The 21,709-nt window shown below is 36.6% G+C and overlaps 1 protein-coding gene across 2 annotated transcripts in view; it reads right to left on the reverse strand.

Annotated features, from left to right (window-relative positions):
- Positions 1-21,709, reverse strand: part of OSBPL9 (oxysterol binding protein like 9) — a 64,938-nt gene that overhangs the window by 2,017 nt on the left and 41,212 nt on the right. Inside the window, exons 7-20 of one of the 2 annotated variants that reach the window (XM_069788764.1) lie at positions 18,028-18,057; positions 17,097-17,147; positions 12,752-12,790; positions 9,805-9,898; positions 9,140-9,241; positions 6,706-6,865; positions 5,906-6,018; positions 5,513-5,631; positions 3,998-4,083; positions 3,575-3,749; positions 1,965-2,049; positions 1,586-1,696; positions 1,146-1,209; positions 895-1,035 (exon numbers count right to left, since the gene is read on the reverse strand). In XM_069788764.1, coding sequence (XP_069644865.1) covers positions 895-1,035; positions 1,146-1,209; positions 1,586-1,696; positions 1,965-2,049; positions 3,575-3,749; positions 3,998-4,083; positions 5,513-5,631; positions 5,906-6,018; positions 6,706-6,865; positions 9,140-9,241; positions 9,805-9,898; positions 12,752-12,790; positions 17,097-17,147; positions 18,028-18,057 — 1,370 coding nt within the window. The remainder of the gene's footprint in view (positions 1-894; positions 1,036-1,145; positions 1,210-1,585; positions 1,697-1,964; positions 2,050-3,574; positions 3,750-3,997; positions 4,084-5,512; positions 5,632-5,905; positions 6,019-6,705; positions 6,866-9,139; positions 9,242-9,804; positions 9,899-12,751; positions 12,791-17,096; positions 17,148-18,027; positions 18,058-21,709) is intronic. The other variant, XM_069788765.1, reaches the window with a different exon arrangement.

Below are 21,709 nucleotides of genomic sequence, written 5' to 3' on the forward strand. Positions count from 1 at the left end.
TCAATTGTATTACAGTAACTGAAAGACCCTAAAGGATCAAAACTTTATCCTAGTTGCTGTACAGTGTTTTATATCAGCCCTTAAAATGGCCATCACCAATACAGAAGAGATGAGAGTTCTGTTTACAAGTGAGAAGTTTTGCATGAGTTAGTTGGATGAACCTTAAAAGGAAGTGCTGTTCCAGGGTAAGGAAGACAGGTCTTGCCCTAGGGCTGTATCTCCATTTAGAGTTCAGGAAACCAGTTAGTTACAGGGCTTTTGAAACAGATTTAGAGTGGTAAGTTCAAGCTTAAAAAGGTTTCACAAACTCAGCTTCTTCCCCAGACTATTGGGAAACACAAACACTAGTTCACAAATGACAGCTACCAACGTGTGTCAAGAAGTGATTTAAAACCAAGTTATAAACCTCATTTTGTCAGCATCCGCTTACTGACATTACAGCAGATCTCTAAATAAGATGAGACTGTCCACTGAATTCTCTGCTCTGGGCATGTGCACAGGGTCTAACCAAAATCAGCCAAACCACAGGTATAAATAAAGTCTGCAGCAGAACTTCCATTGACACACTATGAATAGCAGTGTTACAATGCTTGCTTCTGTATTTTTATTTTTAGGAAAGGTAATGATGAAGACAATTTGGGTAATTCAGGAGTGAAAATTTAAGTTCCTTTTGGTAGTCAGCTAAGAATGTTTTAGAGCAGGACAAGGTAGGATGCAGGCCTATGCAGGTTTCCTCTCACAAATCTTGGCTATAAAATGGCATCCCATGACAGGTAATCATGAGCTATGTTATTGGGTGCAGCTGCTTCCATATTTTACACCCCTGACTGTCTCGAAAGAACAGTCAGCATTTAAGTAAAGAAAAAGTGAAATTAACTGAAGAAACGTGCTTACAAAATTTCAGCTGTAATTCTGTGCTTCTTTCCTCCATAAAATGGTTTTGTGTGGAAGACGATGGAAGCATTATAACCTGTCTTTGAGCAATTAATACTGCATTCTCCACCAAGTTCTATCCATGGCACAGTGAGAATAGACCTGCAATTATAAATATATGTATAAATTTATAACCTTTTAACTGATAAATATTAAGCATGAAATATTACAAGGCATTAAAAATGAAAATACCAAACAAAACATTTACTTGCCTTCCATAACCATTAGGAAAGGTCAAAATATAGTGTTCATCATAATCTAGGCATGTGACACACCCTATCAAAGAAAAATAAAAACAGATTTAAAAAACCTCCAGCAAAACCTCTACAAAACTTTTCATAATGATCTCCTGAAATAATTCACTAGAAACAGGTACCATAAAAAAGAAAGGTGAAGAGCTTTATTTAGGTGCTGAGAATGCCTAGCTTCTAGAGAAGGCAGGGAGAATTGTTTTTACATGAAAAACTGGGCCCTAAGTTATTTCAGCACAGAAAGTGTGCAGAAGGAATCACCAATTCCTAGATAAATAAGCTCAAATTACATAAAATCAAATATTCCTTATGTTTAATAGGATGACTTTAAATAATTTCTGCAAAAACCCTAATTGCAGAATGTAAATTTCTCTTCTATTGTTAACTTTACAGACACATACCTTGCCCTATGTTATGAACGCCAATAGACATTCCTAAGAATTTTGACTTGGTCCATATGTGAGCATTGAACTGTATCCTCTTGCTAAAACACTCTGCATAAAATGCTGAAACTGAAGAAAAAGGTATTAAAAACAGCAGCACAAGACATTAATACTACTATTGCCAAATTCACTCATCTGGAAGTATCTCAAAGAAGTGCCTCATACTTATGTGGCAACAGAGTTCGCAATTTGTTTCTCACAAAAAGAGTTTCTAGAGAAAACCTTCAACTTTTAAATTTGGAGAGAAAATGTAAATCCAAGATTTAAATCAAGAGCTGACTTTACTGTCGCTCCTATCCAGATGCCATCTCTATTAGCAAAGTTATTGCCAACTTACTTGGAGGATGATGAGAGACCTGCTCTGCCACAAACGTTACGCTGCTTTTACTGACCCAAGGGACTGGTCCTTCTGAAACTGGCTCCTGCATGATAGTAGAGAGGATTTTCATCACTGACACTGTTTACAAAACACTGGAAGCTTCCAAGAAAAGTTGCTTCCATGTTTAACGGCTTCTAAAAATGTATTGCAGTGATTTTAACGTATTTGTCAGTTTGCTAATTTGATAGGGAATAACTCCTTATTCCTGAAGCTATGATGCTTTCTGAAGAACCTGCAGCTTCTGCTCTCTTGTTTTTAAGTATATATATATATATTTGGGGAGATGCCCCCAAATACAACAGTTAAAGTGACAGAGTCATGTATAAGCCCAATTACAAAGTAATATTTAAATCCATTTAATTTCTTATCAACTAATAAGAAACGGGTGGCAGAAATAGTTTTCATTTTTGCTTGTGATAAACTCTGATATGCATATTAATAATGATCAGATTATATGTATCACAAAACCATAAACCAACATTCATTTCCTGTGGCATATCATGAAAAGTGTAATTCATCATGAGAAGCAATGGAAGCACAAATACGATATTGTCTTTATGCCAGCAAACAGGAGTCCAAACATTCACCTCAGAAACAAGAGAAAGATTTGAGCAAACTAACTGGAGGGGTGGGGAGAGGAGAAGCAAATTAAATGGGAAAAATACATGATTTATATCTAAACAATCACATGTTTAGATATACTACACTGAGGCTACGTGTAGTATCTCACAACAGCACCTCCCACATCATCTGCAACTTCCCAGGGTGAGAAGCCTAAATGAGGTGTGTTAAAAAAACAAACACATACACACAAAAAAAAAAAAAAAACCAACCCCCCCCCCACACCAGGCTGCACTGCAAGTGCTAGAGCTTCTCTCTAGAATCAGTGGGGCACTGTGTTGACTATGGTTCATGTGCATAAGTCTGATTAATCCTTGAGTCTCACTGAAACTTGGGCAAATAAGAGAAAAGCTTATACACTGGTAGATGAGTTCAGATTATGAGAGTAGCACTACTGTTACTCAGGCCTTCATGTCACCAGACATACTCCAATAAAGCACAAAAGGGAGAGTAATGGCCAGACACAGATGTACAACTAAAATATTATCCAAGCTTTGAATACAAACTTCAGAAGTCTACAAAAAAAAAATTTAAACGGAGAATTAAATGTACTGGAGAAACTGCACTGCTTTCTAGGTTGTAAGTGAGGAAAAGAAACGCCACTGTTAAAAAACAAGGGTTTAGAGAAATGATAATTAAAAAAAAAATCAGAACTTTGGAAAGAAAGCAATTCATACTCAGTGCGATGAAACAGTTCAGGAAAAAAGAGAACGTTTTCAACATGTCAAATAGTTCTTAAAAAACTAATAGCTCAAATTTTGTTATGCAAGCTACTTTAAACTTCTGTCCAAAGAAAAGCGGGGGGGGAATCAGTTAAGAAATTGCCATAGTTTGTTGATTTTGCTGCTTAAACATAGCATAAGCCATTCCAATCAGTAAATTAATAAAGCCTTGGGAATTACTCGCATGCATTCTAGGCGCCAAAAAACATACCACAAGAAACTAACCATATCATCTTCACCTTCAGTGCCTGGTAATACCCAATGACATCGGAAGATTTCGCCCAAAATGGGATTGTAAGGCTTTTTAGCAACTGACCCTTTTCTTCCTGCATGAAAAGCTGAGAGGTACCATTTAACTACTTGAACCATCCGTTCCTTTGGATCTTTCTGGTCACTGATGCTACATGGGCCAAAAGAGAGAAAAGAAGGACAGGCAATATTAAATACAAGCAGGTACCTCAAATACAGGAAAGCTTTTTGGATGTTTGGTTGTTTTACAACCAGAAGTTTGACTACTTTGAGTATTTTTCAAGTTTAGATCAAAACCCAAGCAATATTCTTCAAAACTACCAACTTGCTTTTAGCAGCCTACAAGGGCCATAAGCAGTATCAGAATCAGTTAATGGTCTACTTTGAAAAATCAAATACCTGACAAATAAGTCCGGATGTGCAAAGAAGTCAGCATACATTTCCAACAGTGATCTTCTTTCCAGGATAAAAGTTGGAAGAACCACCTGGGTGAAGAAAAACAACTCTTATAGACCAAGATACTTTAACATCCTCCACAAAAGCATTCTATGTACTAACTGTAAATAGCATACAAAGCACCCAAGGCTTCGTGTGCTTGTAAGCTGATTGTGTTCTCAAACTCACCAATGAGTTCTGACATATACAGGTCAGTTGGCATCTTCTATAAAACCAGAGATTTAAGAGGAACTGTCTCATCTTATGTATATTCTAGTCCCACTTACAGCATATCCAACTACATGGCTGAGCTTATCAAAAGCTGTTCTTAATTACAGTAACACTGATTAATTTCATCTATATGTACACTATCAATTTTCAGTTATAGTCAAAATCTCATTCCACGTAGTCACATTCTCTTATATGCCTCTTTATCAAGATGAAGGTTAATCTCTTCGCTACTACTTTTCTTCCCCAACAGCATTTGCAGGTTCCATTCTTGTGGATCTGCTGTCTGCGTCAGTGTGGTATAGACCGCTGTTGAAAGCAGTGTTGATTGCTGTTGTTGACTTTAAAGTGATGCAGACAAGACGCATGCTTGTGATGGTTCTTGGCAGCTTAACTTGAGATCAGTAATTTTCAATCATTCCAGGAGTTTCCAACACACACATTTTGGATCAATTCCTATTCAGAACTGCCAGAAACCTTCCATAGTTTGCTTGCAAGCTGCTGGCTATTTCTCCAGAAAAGTTTTATCTTTTTATTGTCCGTTGTGAGTTCCAGACTGGACAGTTAAAGTCATCCACTTAAGGAAACTAATGATAGGACTGATCTCTCCTACTCTCTTTCAATCTGGAATTACTTGTTTAAATTTAACCAAGCTGCCTAGAAGGATCAACACCTTCAGAATGCTGTTCATTCAACCTTAAGACAGACAACAACATGAATCACATTCACGAAAAATCCAACTCTTTACTTGCCAGACCTACATGTAGCATTTTAAAATACACAAGCAACTTACTCAACAAGATCCCAGTTAAGGAAAGCATTTCACTATATGCTTAATTCCCCCTTTTATTTTATTTATGTCTTATTGAATGTCTCCATACACTGGGATCTTGTAGATCTTTGTTCTAGGAAGCTAAAGACAGGAGAAACGTTACTACTGCATACAGCATTCCTCTTATCCCAGCTTTACAGGCACTCCAAGGATCAGGTTCATAGAGAACGAACAGCTACTTTCCATAGCAAAGTATTTTCCCAAACAGATTTTAGCAGTGGGATATATTCATTCTGCATTTGTTTTTCCCCTCTCAGTAACAACTCCAATTAAAAACAATACCATGCCGAAGAGATTATAGCTTAACTAGCTCTTTGAACAAAAATATAGTTAAATTACTACTTTAACATTGAACTGATTTACACAGAATTCAGGGTTTACTCTCCCTCCCTTCCCCACGAACAAATCAGCAAGTTTACCTTTGTTAGATCCATTCCTAATCTAACTTGTGACAACAGATGCATAATAACGCTCTTATGTTCTTCCACTGATTCTCCTTCCCCATCATCATCTCGATCATCAGGAGGATCGAAGAGATCTAGAAAGACCAAATTGCTTTTGTTTTTCTCTAAACATTCAAAACCAGACTGTATTTAATTAGCATATACATTAGCTGTCAAAAAGGTCTTATTTATAAAGCTATGTTTTTTAAAACCTACAATTCAACAATCTTTCATTAGTAAAGAAACAGTAGATAAACCATTTTCCATAAGTACCTTGTCATATATGTATGATCATACATATATTGACACAGTTTACACACAGATTAACAATCAAGAGTTCCTTACTAGAAGTTCATACAGTCCACTCACCAGCATCATTTGTCCCATTAGACATGGAAGAATTGAGGGACTCTGTGGTATCCGGACGTTTCAGACTACTTCCTGTGCTGCTCCGAGTCAGGACTGCAGCAGACCCTGAAGAACTAAAGAAGAGTAATAAATTCTCACAATTCACAATGAACTAATTCACACCAAATTATTATAATTTGATATACATAGACAAGTTTACTGATAGACATTAATATATGTGCCGCACACTAATTCACAGAAAACTTAAAATGGACTGTAGCTGAACGAATGGGAAGGCCTGCAGTCTCAAGCTAATACCACATGAAGGTATAAAACAGCTAATTCCTCTTTGAAATGTGTAGCATCTCTTAAAATTAATTCTGAAATTCATAAAAAAGAAGAGTAAACAGAGATTTTGGGGAAAGGCAGTCAACTTCAAAAATTTCATTTAGTAAATGTGAGTGGGAATTGGCTATTTACCGAAGGCTGCAACAAATGTGTGTGGAATACACCATGGTCTCAGCTTATATCTCTGAGCTGGGGGCTTCCCAACGTTGGTTTATGTTAGAGTTTTGTCAACATATATATACGATGGAATGGGAAGGAGGAAACTGCATCCCTCATAGATGATTGTGCTGGGGGAGGGGGTAATCTTATTCTGTTACACACAGAGTGGCTTTTTTGCCTCCCCTGCCTTTTTTTTTTTTTTTTTTAAAGCCAGTATGACTTATTCAGCTTAACTAACTTCTACCAGCAGATAAACCATGCCCTTGTAGATAAAAATTGTATTCAGCACGCACTGCATACTTTCAGCTACTTACTCCATACATCGCTTTGGGGAAGAACTGCTCTGATAGAATTCATCAGCATCATAGAACTCATCCTCACTGCTTGAGTAAGAAAAATCTGGGACTGTGTTTGGAGACAGGTTGACATGGCTTGGAGAGGTGAGACTGCTGCTAGGTGCTGATTGCCCGCTTCCTATGGAGCATTAAGAATTACAGACTTCACAAAACCAAGAAAATTCTTTCAAAATCCACCAGTTCTAACTTATGAGTAGGATTGTTCAAATCAATAAAGACTATGCAAACTCAGAAGGTATGATATCTTACAAAATTAGAAGCAATAATTAGTCAGGTTCATACTGAGTTTCATTTAACAGATAACAAAAGAAAGGTCACAAGGAAAATCAAGAACACAGAACAACAGTGAAGTATAAAGACATGTTTTCTCCAAAGTTGTTGATTAAAGGCAAAACAACAATACTGAAAATTTGTATAGAATCATAGAATGATTTATGTTGGAAGGGATCTCTGGAAGTCATCTGGACTGCTCCCTACTCAAGGCCCAGACAACTTCAAAATTAGACCAGTTTGTTCAAGACCACATCTAGTCAAGTTTTAAATATCTCTCAAGATGAGGATCCTATGATCTTTCTGGGGAACTTATTTGAAAGTTTGAACCACCTCATTATAAAACCATAGCATTTTCTAATACCTACGTAGAATTTCCTTTCTCACAACTTGTGTTGATTGCATCATCCTTTTGCTGTGCATCTCCAAGAGGAGCCCAGGTCAATCTTTTTTACACCCTCCCAATAGTTGGCAGAAGACAGCAGTAACATCCCTCTTTAGCTTGATCTTCCTAAGGCTGAACAAACCCAGTCATGGGCCTCAGCGTCCTAATCTCAGCGGTCCATGTCTTTGTACTGTGAAACCCCAAACTATACATAATACTCAAGATCTGGTCCCACGGATCCCAAGTAGAGAAGAACAATCACTTCTCTTAATCTGCTCTTTACACTCTCACTAATCCAGACTGGTACGCAGCAAAGCCTTCATCACCACCAGGGCACACTGCTGACCCATGTTCCACTTGTTGCTCACCAGGACCCCTGGCTCCTCATCTGCCAAGCTGCAGTTAACCCCATGCAACAGGGCAGGCCAAGGGCTATGCCCATCGTAGGTGGGTGGAGGACTTTGCATTTCCTTCATCAAACTTCATGAGGTTTCTGTCAGTCCACTTACCCTGTCTGTCACAGCCCCCCTGAATGGCAGCCCTGTCCTATCCGTTGTTCTCTCCCATTTGGCAAGGTCCACGTCTAGGTTGTCTGAGATGTTAAGCACTATTGGACCCAGTATCAACCCCTGAGAAACACCAATAGTCACTTGGTTGCCATTTAGACCTCATACATCTGATCGCAAGCCTCGGGCCTGGCAATCCAGCCAGTTGTCACTCAACTTGTATTCTACTTGCCTAAAACATCTTTTTCCAATTTAGCTACAAATATATTTGTGACGAAATCTAATGAATACACTTTCTAAATTGGATTACATGAATCCTATCTCATCACTAACTTGCCATTTTTCAAAAGAGTTATAGCAATAAAGACAAATCAGGTTAACACTGACACAGACCTTTTGTGGAAGCCTAAGTCACAACAGAGGTTATTAAGCAAGCTAAGGTATTTACACAAACAATCATCAGAAATTAACTAGAATATGAGATGCATAGAGTAAGACTAAAAAAAAGGAACTTTCTGGCAGGAGAAAAAGCCAGCAGTGGTATCCTTCATTTTTCAGATTGGGGCAAATACTGTTTGACACACATATTAGCGTTCTAGGAAGTAAAGGTAGTAATACAGTAACAACAAATCATTTATACACAAGCTTAGAAAAAAATTGGGGGGGGACTGAGAGAGTTTTAGCATGATTGTACAATCTAATCAATACAACTGATCAGGAAGTAACAGTCAATGTAGACAAATAATTAAAAATGTTAAGTATGTAGCTATGGTTTTTAAAAAAAACTTAGAAATATTATAGGAATTTTAAACGGATAATTATAGCAACTTCATACATATTTCAGCAACTTTTGCTTCACAGCATCTATTGTAGTTTTAAAAAGCCCAATGAATGCTATTATTTAAGGGGTAGACTAGGGAATCAATGAATTAAAAAGCCCAAAGACCACACATGATGTATTAACTGCAAAGTTCTTGTGTCGTTACTGCAAGATTGCAACAATGGAGACAAGAAAGCAAGCTGGTAATACTCCTATGGACTACGTATACATGGAGGGGAGAAAGAGCAGAATAATTGATTTTAACACAACAATGAAATAAGTGTTGATTAAAAGCAAGATGTAGGTCAATAATACAATGTTGTCTTAATAGCTTATTACATTAGGTTACAGACAGTATATATTCAGGTTTTGTCTCTTGTACTTCAATAAGACAGTTACACAGAACCGTACCTGTACTATTTGGTGTTGGAGTCTGATTTCCAAGCGACGCTACTACAGGTCCCACTGGCAAAGATGAGGGTCGCTGCTCTGACTTGCACAACTGAGCAGGTTCTAGGAGATATTTTGATATGTTAAACTCAAAATTCACATTTCAATATGAGATGTATACTTCTGTTGGGAAGGAGATTCCACCTCATTTCACCTCACCTTCAACAATGAAATCCTTTTCTATAAAAGCCATTCAGACAGAAAAACACATTTCCATCATTGTTATCTAGCTCTTTCTTATTATTAAACAAAGATGGCATTTTAAAAAAATTTGCAGTTATTTAGCTAGAAAGTATTTATCTTTTCTGAAAATTATAGTTTTGTTTATTTTAAGAAAGTATATTATTAGAAATGTAAGCCAGTAACTTAGAGCAAGTGAAATACATCAGCTTATCCACAGAACTAGAGGCAGATTTTCCTGATGGGTGAGGAAGCTCCATACCTCCTGCTCCTTTGCCTCCCCTTGCACCACTGTGGTGAGCGAGCACCACTAAGTGCAGTGTGCACCTGTATGGCGTATGTGACACAGAAGCTATCCACCATTATGCAGCCCCTCCATCTAGACTGCTGTTGCATCCTGCTCTGCTCAAGAGTATTTCTGCTGAGGTTCTTTCTGTACACCATACCTGGAGGTATAACCGCTTGGGAAGGCATTGTGCTGATCACTGACTGTTCCAAAGGACCGGGCTGATATACTGCATCAACTGGGTTTATAGTGCTCTGAGACAAAAGAAAGAAGAACACATTTTTTCTCAATTTAATAAATAAATAGATAGATAAAGCATAGATAGCAAGAACATTGTGAGCACAAGAAATGCCCAAATGCAAGATAGCAAATTCCTGAGAGAGAAAGTAAAACACAAATTGACAGTTGAGGACATGAGAAATACTTTCAAAGTGGTAATACTTTAATTCTTTACACAGATTTTACACTAAACTGAATTTGCTACAGATTTGAATTGTCCTATCAAGAATTCTTATTTCAAGTTCTAGGTTCCAGCATTCCTTCCAATGTCCATTAATAAATACTGCATGCAAAGAGTTAAGACGCAAATTATCTGGCAAACATTAGGATAAATAATCTGTATTTTTAAAACCTTTTTTTTTCCCAAAAAATAATTTGTCCAGACCATAGTAAATCAACCCATAAATTAATAAGAATCATCAGCATGCTTACAGCCATGAAGTGGCTTTGTTGCCAAAACTCTTTCCAATGCAAGCTGACAGTTTTCAGTGCATCTCCAGTAGAGGACATTTCAGTCTACGTATAAGCGTGGGCATTTTGAAAATGAAGCACCAATTCAACTCGACACTCACAAAAGCCACTGACTTCAGTATACATTCTTGGCTCTTATACAACAAGCCACTTGGAAATCTAAATTGCAATGTCTTTTCATCCAAACTAGCAATTTAAAACCATTGATTTATATCGGAACTGTGAAAATCTTTGCCTCAATTTGCTAGGAAATCTTGCTACTGTGCTTAAGTTGAAGAGTATCAAGCACAGGAAGGTCATACAATACCAAGTTCTACTTTAAAAAAAGGTAGATGAGCTTTGCCTTTAAATTTAGTCAGTATGTTTATTCCTATCCTCTTTTTAGATCAATACTTAGAAGAGAGTCTCCAACTGTCCTTCCCTCCTTTTAGTCTATTAATTTCTGTTTGCATGCAGACTGAGGGAAATGGGGTCATTTTAACCTTCCTCCTCCCATTTTCCTACAAATGGAAGACTTCTTTCTTGCCTCCTTTCCTGGTTAACTGTAATTCTGGACTTTGTCCTACATTAAAAATCAGTGAAGCAGTGAAGATTTTTATTATTTTTTTACAGCACAGGATTTATTTAATTGAAAACAAAACTATTATTCCCTGTTTATCTTTAAAAAACCTCCAGTTTAAAAAAAAAGGCATAAAAATTGCTTTCTAAATTTTCATTGGTGTTACTAACTAGTATATAAATAATCCAGTACACATACTGTTACTCCACTGTATTCCAGCATAAAATCAACGTCCCTTACACATCACTTCAACTGCTTGTGCAATTATGCATGCAACACAGGTAGGTCCCTGTCCCACTATTTCAGTTTAAAATCATGATCCCATTTTCAGAGTTAAGAAACTTAAAAATCAAGAAGGTCCTATGATACACAGGATGCTATTGCTATCTCTATCTCTCCTAGTTTTTAGGGAAACTAATAATATATACAATACGGAACACTGGTGTGAAAAAAAGGAAAAAAAACCCAACCCAAAGTAACTTTGGCCTTGTACACAGTATTGTAACGTTATCCTTAAACAATTCTCCAAACTGCAAAATGAACCTGAGCTTCTTGTTAGGTATTTTGGGGTATGCCTTCGTGGTTTAGAAACAGATGAAGGTAGACCAGAAAGTTTCCTACTCTGAGTTTAGTAACAAACTTAAAAACAACCATGCAGAAACGACGAGACTGTCATCCCACCATGGTATCAAACATTGATCATATTCCTGCCTGAGTTTAAAGTGAAATCGTGACCTTTAGTCCAAGCTAACATTGACCTCAATAGCATCAAATTTTCAGTCTTCACATTCACTGATGAATCAGTTAATATATTCTTACAGAAATACTTTTTTTTTTCTCCCCAGTATAAGCCAGCCAACAGACAATTAGAAGAGTGGCTAATCAAATTCAGACTATAGTAAGTTGTAATATCTATATGAAATTTCCGAGTTGCAGATCTAATGTGCATACCACCTCCGCCTGGGGTAGTGTCTAGCTGTGTAACTTCTCTTGTCCAGGGCACATAACAGAACCTATTCCATTACACTAAGACCTGAATTACATGACTATCCACAGGGTAATCATTCGTCTTATTTATGATAACCGCGAAATCAAAACCTCTATGTGCATATTTACTCCAAAGTTCATACCAGAAAAATCATACTGCTAAAGCTGTATATAACAGAAAGACAAATAAAGCTCGGGAATTATTGTCAACTGTAATGAGAACACTCTATGATTTTTAGAGTTATCTTTTACTGAAACCAATCTCCTATTAAAAGTATCTGAAATGTACTCAAGTGACAAAAAGAGAAGGAAGAAAGAAGTCACACGTGACCGAAATCAAAGATGACAGAAGTTACATTAAAAATGCAGATGTTATATTAAAGAAGAAGCATTGCTTAAACAGACATAATACAACTTTGCATCAAATGAGCAGCACTGTAGAAAAGACAAACTACTTGAAGCACACAGATAGCTGATCTATTTCATACATAAAGATACTTCAGACGGAACACAAAACTATTTCTATCCCAGTAATTTCCCTGTCATCTGTTCACATGGCAGATTTTTATCTAAGTGTTCAGTCATAACACTGCCACTTCAGACACTCAGTATAAAACTGATCACTATATTTTCTAAAGGCAAGGGTGTTAGCCAACATCAGAAGCTAATGACTCAACAGTAATTTTAACAAGACACTTGAAGCAGTAAATTAGAGAAAGGAAGAAGTATGTTGCAAAATGAGTGGAAATTCAGGTCTCTGTTCACATGTTCTGCAGAAATAAAGGGAGATAAAGATTAGATTTAAACTTACTATAAGTCCATCTGCGTGCTTCTCCTCATTATTTTGGTCCTTAAGGAAAAAATGTTAAAAATATCAACATAACAATCTTGTATGACTTATCGGTTCTGTGTTAAGTGAGAACAGCAAGTTTCTCTCAGGAATGTTTATATTTTCAGCCATAAAATGTTCCTCATCATCTGATACACTAACTAAACTTAAAAGAAACAATTCTATACATAGTCACTGCACCTCTGAGGATTAGCATTTTCTAAGAATCTGTGCACACAAGTATGAACAATTTTAAAAATACCGTTTCTGCACTGCAGAATACAATTACGCTTTACAATGTAGGTTCTTCCCAAATAGGTAAAAGCCCCCCCAAAACATGCTCTGCAGCACCAATGAGTCCCTGAAAACCAAAAGACACAAAGTTCTCAGTTTCTAGAGAACTGTCATTAGCATACAGGTCAAGTTTTCAAAAGCACTTTTTGCTTTTGAAACGCAGAAGTGCCTTTATAAGTTAAAAGTTTTTAACTTTTGCTTTTTGGTATCCATTAGATTTTAAAATGTTTTTAGATTATTTATAATCTAGGATTTGGGGTTTTTTGCCTAGAAGCATATGTGAAAGAGCAGGCAATGCATGGAATAAAACTGCCATCAGGGGAAATTACACTAGCAACAGACAAGTTAATGCCAATCTACAGTTAGCATAGTTTTAACACTGTACCAGCAACGGTATAAATTTTACTGAACTCTAAGCCAAATAACTTCTGCTGCAAAGGTCATATTAGCCAATACATCAATCCATAGCTTTGTTTAGTGTAAATCTTAAGACTTGTTTGCAGAGTATTTCCCCAGATTTCCAGTTGTTAAAGAGGAACAAGGAAAAAAAAAAAAAGTTGTAAATAGTATTAAGAAAGTTGGCACATACTTATGTTTTGATACTTTATACATTCTTCCTTAGCTTATATAGTTGGCAATAGGCTGCTCAAACTTCATGTCTGCTAGTTGACATTTCTTAAGCAAGGCTTTCCATGAGAAAAACACCACTAAGGGCAATGAGCTCCACCAGGTTGCAAACTAACACACACAGAAGGTAGAACAACACTGCAGTCCAAATATATTAATTTTTTTTCAACATACAAAATTTCCATCTTACGCCATCATCTCTATGACCTAAGAGATAAAACACAAAGATGCTGCATTGGTACTGAAGCTTGCTATCCTATCTGATTGTAATGCACAATCAGCAACATGGCATGTTGATAAGGTAAGGCAGGCAGAAATGCCACAAAACTAGGCAGGCAAGACTCACCAGAAATGATGGAGTGAAAAAGGGAAGGCAAAGATGCAAAACTAAATACCTAAATTATAAAAGCTACTTCATAAAACATATAATATATATTTCTAAGACTGTAGTTTACCAAATCACTAACAGACCATTACATATATTTTACAACACACACATCAGCAAAGCTGGACATCTTCAACTGCCATACACACAAAGGGGACAACACAAGTCAAAGGCTCCACCTATCCATCCCACTTGGTTTATTTTGATTGCTTTTTGATAAGCAATGTATGTATTATAACATATTCCTATTTAGCTGGTATTTACTTCACTGTTTTGAAAATGCCTTGGGTGACCTAAAGTACAAGTGGTATGATTACACACTGGATTTACCAGTAAGTTTAATGAAAATTTAACTGTTTCAAGTCCTAAGGCAGGTTGTTTCAAGAGTTGATGACACAGCTCAACATAACACATAATTAAAAAACATAACAAAAAAACCCCAAACACCAGGTTTGCCTCAATGTACCAAAATCATCCAAATATTAAATGGCTGTGTGTTTGAAACAGATGTTCTGAGTATATGGAGAAGTGATAACAATTTTCAAGTTACCAAACAACCAGAAAGTGATTGCGAAGTCTGTCTCCTAATGAGCAAGGCACTGTAGAAGTAAAAATGGGGTGCAGGGGTGGTGTTAATATGATTTATTTTCAGCAGTGTAAGTCAGCAGCCATACTTGCCTTACAGCTTTGGGAAAAAAACTTGCAGAATCTTAAAAGGTTCCATACTGGAGAACAGAAAGCTATCAGTCAGACACAATACATTTTAGATATATAATGCTTCATACACATGCAACTTACAGAACTGCAAAAACAAGCCCAACCCCCCTGTATTCTTGATTTCCTACAGCACTAAGAAATCAGGATACCAACACAGTTTATAGAAAAGGGGCGGGGGGACGGGGGACACGACAGAATTGCCAGGTAGTCAACAATAGTTGCCTGAGAGAGAGGGAGAAAGAAGATGGAGATGAAGCAGAATAAAGGTTATTAAAATTGCAGGAAGATTTAGAGAGGGTATTTTTCACTATATGTGGACCAATGTCTTCCAATTAGTTGTGCATAAACCACTCATTTAAACCACCTTATCTTCAATAGCTCTACAAGAGCTTTAGATATGGTTTAGCAAAAAAAAACCCACTCCTCAATAGATAAGTCCATCTATTTACACTGGTTAATATTTACTAGTACTGAAAGGAGGACTTCAAGGTCTGATTTAGTGTAACAGAAAGCAAGTCTTAGTATCTTTGGGGGACCCAAATTCTACCTACCTTTACACTTATATGGTAGTTGGAGTAGTAAAGCACTGAATCTGATCAAAAATGACTACATCTGCCACTACAAGTTCAGTTTTGTCCATTATCAGCAAACCACCTAACCAACTTCAAAGTGTGCTTAGCATCAGCACAAGATGCTTTTTGTATGTCCCCCAATAAACTTACCCATAACAGAAATGGAATTTGATATTCAATTGAAACAAGAAAACTAACTCAGCCACCTATTACCAGCTTTGATCAAGAACCTGAAAAGCAGGTTATAATTCTGCTCTTTCAGATTTGCCGATTACATAGCAGAGCTTTTTTAAAAAGAGTGACATTTCATAGGAACTAAACCTCTGTGAAAATAACAACTATTAAATACATTTATATAGTAATTAACAAAAAATGAGCAAGTCGTTCATTGCACACAATTTTTCCAACAGCTACCTTAATACAGCAAGTCACATATATCTGTGTAAGAAAACTAGTATACTACCATCTAATCTATCTACAATTGACTCCACCAAATCCCCAAAGAATGACGTATAGTCTACTGGTTTCGCTGTACTAAAAAAATTCTAAATATACCCAGTATTAAATAACAGCAAATTATTAAGTATTGACAAGGCTTTTCTTGCTATCGCTGCAATGAAGGATTCAAATAGTATCACTGTATGTTAAGTAAAGACTGTTTTAGCTCTAGATTCATGTGGCACAAAACCATTTCAATGTACCCTACTACTTGTAAAATATTTTTGGTTTTGTATAAGCCTGTTAACTTAGAAACCTTTTCTTCAGAATTTTTAAGCTACTGATATGAAATCTGAATTTCATAAAATATGCACTGATCCTTTTAGTGAATGACTTCTGATCCTGCAAGGTTCTAAATACTTCAATTTTCACTGGCCTCAAAATGTTGTACATTGTATCTGGCATCTATAATGAAGACAAACAGCAGTATTGTATTTGAAAGCTACAAAACAAAAAGGTGATCTAGACTACAGAAAAAAAAAAATGGAAGAGCCTACACCTATTTCTGAATAAATCAGAATGTGTTCTGATTAAATTCAGCCTTAAATTCTGAAAATGCCATAAATTAATTTCTTTGCAAAACACCATTTTCCTTCACTTCGGTCGCAAGGTAAAATCAGCAGCTCACAATTAACATATCCTAAATATAGTACATGAAGGCCTGTAAAAGCAGAACTTGACAAAAAAAAGTAAATCCAAATCTCACTAAATTTTAAAAAGCAACAAAACATTTAAGTGAAAAGCTTAACTGCGTTACCCATATTGCATTCTCAAATAATACAATTCTTACTTCAAGAAGTTCCAACATCACCATGAACTTCAGACCTACAAAAAACCTTGCCAAACCAGTTTAGATTAACATCACAATTTTCCCTTTTTCTATTTGTTAGTCATATTCTTAAATGAAGCAGAAAGAAGAGTCTTGTTAAGTTTCTATTCTGTCACACTTATGTTTAAGTTCTTATTTAGTCTAATAGCAAACTCTGCAAAAGAAAGTTTATCTCAAAAGAAAAGCTATATCATCAACACGACTGTTACCACAAACATTAACAGGACTGTCTGCTGTGGAACTCAGTATTTCGGAAACTTCATTAAAATAGTAGCATAAATCAACTTATACCAATTTTTTTAGATATATATCCTGGATCATATAGAACACACTTTAGATTTCAATTGTTTTCACACAGATTAATGCTGTATAATTAAAATTCAAAATAGTTTACAGTGTACTTACTTTAGCAATCTGTAGCAACACAATGCAGTGTTTTATTGATTCTACCATGCTCTAGGAAAACAAAAATAACAGAAAAAAACCTTGTATTATTATCCTGTAATATTTTGTATTTACAGGTATTTTTATTAGTTATACAGAATATTAACTGAAATCTTGGGCAAGAACTAAATGGACACTCACTCCTGCAGAACCTCTACTTTCCCTTCCCCCCCGTTTTTTTATAGAGACAAAAGCATAGCAGTAGAAAACTGAAGTTTCCAAAAGCCGAACACAACACAGTTTGCCAGGGTGAAACGGAGGTCAGCTTCAAACTTTCACAGTGCTGCAAGCAGGTAAACTGTCATGTGAAGAGAGGCTGAGAGAGCTGGGCTTGTTTAAGCTGGAGAAGAAAAAGCTAGGGGAGACCTTATCAATGGGCATCAATATCTGATTGGGATGGCAGGGTGTAAAAAAAACGACAGAGCTAGACTCTTCTCAGTGGTGCCCAGTGACAGGACGACAGGCAACGGCCACAAATTGAAATACAGGAAATTCACCTTAAACATAAGAAAACACTTTTTTACTCTAGGGATGATCAAAGAGTGGAACAGGTTGCCCAGAGAGGTTACAGAGCCTCCATCCTCGGAGTTACTCAAAACCCAACTAGATTTGATCCTGGGCAACCTGCTCTAGCTGACCGTGCTCTGAGCATGGGGTTGGACTCCAGACCTTCAGAAGTCCTTTCCAACCTCAACTATTCTATGATTTTATGATTCTAAGGTGCTAGACATAAATCTGAAGACAGCACCAGAACCAGGCTGCCTCTGTCATCACACTGTTGGACCCAATATGGATTCCCACTTTTCTGTAAAAAGCTTTAAAAACTTTCCCAAGAAAATAAGGTCTATTTCAGATTCCGTATATAATAGATATAAAAATTAAGTAAGCTTACACTGGTTGTTTCTTTGAGATTTTCAATTTTCTGTAAAAGAAAAAACAAAATAATGTGGTTAAAGACAGAATTTCCAGCATCTAGTTTGACCTAAATACTATACAAACACTATATTTTAATCTTAAATTCGGGGAGGAAAAAAAGCAACCAACATGTTAAAGACTATTTCTGTATATAGACACAATTTTCATTTTGTAATTGACAAGACAGACATCGAACTGATAATTAAAGCTTAAAGATGACAAGGTTAGGAATTTCTCAGTAGTGACATTATACATATTTACCCATCCAAGTCTACACTTCAGTTTTGCATAACATCAACAGAAATACAATGCAGTATGAAGATTCACTCTAAGTTCAGTTTGTGCAATGGTGACACATTTCAACAATCAGTATTACTTGAAATTACCATCATTCAAGTATAATAAACATACGCCGTTAAGCACAGCTTAAAAAAAAATCACGGAAAATAACAGGGCACACGCGTTCTTCCTCTTTCTCCAGTCTAAGTGCCTCCAGTAAAAGTGCATCTGGAAATCTGCGTACTTAATTTTATCTAGAGACACTGGTTCATTAAGATTTCCTGTGTGGAATTGCACTTCAGGCATGCAAAAGCATCTGCATGCCATTTTACACATAAGCATGACCTATCTAAGAAGCATATGCATCCTGTTGATGTCCTTGGGTCTGCCTGCAGAAGGCAAAATTATTAAATTGGACTCAGCACTGAACCTCTACTAATTCAATTACAGGACCTCTTTGTTTTGATTAATATGAGCGTCTCATGTGACTTGAGTCACAGTCTTTTTGATTCTTGAATAATCAAAGTGTGTAAAGGTGACTGCTTCCCAGCCAATATCTAGGGAAAATTTTTTCAGTTATACTCTGTTCTATACGCTGTTCGTAAGGATACTGTACATTTTCTTCATGATTAATTGGCAAGAGGTAGCCAAACAGCACCCAGCCTCAGCCTTTTCCACTGGAAAGACTGGACCATGCTGATCTAGGAAATAGCATATCAGGGGTGTTATATCACAAAGTTATATTGTATTTACTTCTGCTGCTAGCAGAGAAATAGCCAACAGCTAAATTTTTAGCCAACAGCTAAAAATTCCTTTGCTTTGTTTTTGTTTGTTTTTCATGTCTCTACTGTACTTCCAGTCCAAACTTCATCAACACATATTGAAAAAACCATTTTAAATATGACAGCAGTGAAGTTTTGAGCCTTTTAGCACCAAAATAGAATAGGCAATGTACCCAAACATACAGATCTTGTCAGATGAAAGATTATGCAGCTGAAATAAATCATTCAGTCTCAAAGATTATGCAGCTGAAATAAATCATGCAGTCTCAAAGCTTTATAGCCAACTGTAGGCAGCATCAGCAGTTTTGATTATTCTTTACCTATTTTTTCCCCAACATGATATAGAGCATTTACACACCAAATAAATTGGTATCTTATTCCCTTCACTGATACCATCTTTGCTGAAAACCTGAAAGTGATGTCAGGCCATATAATGTAATTCAGTTGCACTGTTTTCCCCCTACCCATCTGTAATTTTCCAAACAATAGACTAAGACATAGTTATTCTTACACATAGGTACAGACAAAAGGCTAATTTGTCCAAGATCACACAGAAGATCTGAGATGGGAAAAAACCTCAGGAGCCCTGGTTTTCAAGGCCTATCTACAAATTACACAGTCATAATTTTTTCCTCTATGGAAATGAATTCCTTGTGAGCTGGCCTACTTAAGTAGTAACAGTATGCATTAATCCAGTATTTTTCACAGTTGTGCTGTATGGCTACCTCGCAAGGACACAGCACACGGAACTGGAATATTGTCTTCTTCATATGTACACAAAATTATGGTAACAATGCAGGCAAGTCAGACAGACTCAATCCCTGGGAACACCCTTCTAAAGAGCACCGGCCCTGTTCTTTAGGCCTAAGCAAACGTTGATATGGAAGTCTCTGGATTTTCATGAGCAACGTGTTATTCTATAACAGTGATGTAAGCAGGCATTAAAAAAAAGTTTGTGAACTCTCCCCCGTAAGATCTTATACAAACACCCTATAGACATGACACAGGGAGAGAAAAACAACTGGATGATTGCTAGCAACAAAACTGGCATGCTTACAAGAGTGGTTGGTTTGGAGAAGTTAGCAGAATGCTTGTATTTCATCTCATCAGTTGTACAGAAATACACTGCTATGTATCAACACTGCTACAATCCTTACAAGTTTCTTCTTACTATCTTTTGTTTAAACTTGCATTAAAGTAATACAGATAATTTAGAAAATACAAAATTGCAAGGAAAATCATAAACAGGTAAAAAGAGGTATGTTAAAGATAAAAAACATTACTAATAAAAATAAAATTAAAGAATATAATTTACTACTAAAAGTTATCACAATTTTCTCTCTTCAACAACCCTACTCTTTGAAAACTGATGAAGATAAAATTTTAATAACACAGTTTCCCTAGTTTTAGGTAATGAATACACATATTTTGAAATAAAACATCAGTTTCCTGCAGACTTACATTTGTGGAATGCAGCCACATGCTATATCTAATCTAATCAAATTGCAGGCTGCTGCTGAAACTACTCCATCTACTTGCTGCTTGTTGCACCTCCTTGACATCTGATTTTTTATGAAGCCACTGGTGATCCAATAGAAAGCTAATTTTATTTCATTGAACATGATTTTTGCCTCACTCAACAATCATGTGACTACAGAGGGATCAGCTCGTCCAGCAAAGAGAGGCAGCAGAGGCACGTAGGGGTAGCTGACTCATAGTCAGAATCAGTAAGGTACAACCTGAATCCACGTGCTCAGCCTTGGATTTACTTCACAAAAAGTACTCGTTGTGAACCAAAGGGCTTAAGCAGGCTACACTTCCCTCCAAAATCTTGTTAAGTAACATCAGCTTTGTTCCAGCCTGCCAAATATACACCTCTTCACTGTTCTGATGCTTTTGAATGCTTACAGTTTTATTCTCCCCAATATGTGTGGTCAAGATAGTTTCACAAAACTGAACAGAAAAGCTCACTTCGAGTTCTCACCAGTAATACTGCTAACACTGTAAGAAAGCAAGGTCCTATCTTGTCTTCACCTTGAAACGCCAGTACCCTCAGATCACGCACCTTCTTTTACTTCCTATGTAATCGGATATATACATTGTACTCCATCAGTAGATTCAGCAAAACTGGCAGCACTGCTAGTTATAGTAGGTTTGCAAGACAGTATGATCCCACTATGCAGTGTTAGTTGTACTTCTGCCAGGAATATTGATATAACACAGGGAATTCATGATAATCACAATATTTCTCAGTCTTCAAAATCCATCAAGTCTACATCTGCACTGCCTTCTTCCAAGTGCAACAGATTATTATGTCTCAGAAAGAAGATATCCAAGAGATCTTGAAGCATCTCAGAACACCTATACCCTATACCATTATCCTCAAAAGACCAAATATTCTGTAACTAAAAACCAGCTCATCCAATGCTCTGTATGCATGCAAAAAAACAATAGCTGAGGTTTTAAATGCCTGGCCATAAACAGTTGCAGAAAACAGCACGCAGCTAGCTGGGAAGCATGTAACATTCAAATAACCAAATCTTGTTTCCTCAGAGGAAAAAAACTGTGGGTTGGATGGAAGTATCCTACAGGTTACAC

This window comes from Haliaeetus albicilla, chromosome 8 (genome assembly GCF_947461875.1).
Source record: "Haliaeetus albicilla chromosome 8, bHalAlb1.1, whole genome shotgun sequence".
Classification (NCBI taxonomy): Eukaryota; Metazoa; Chordata; class Aves; order Accipitriformes; family Accipitridae; genus Haliaeetus; species Haliaeetus albicilla.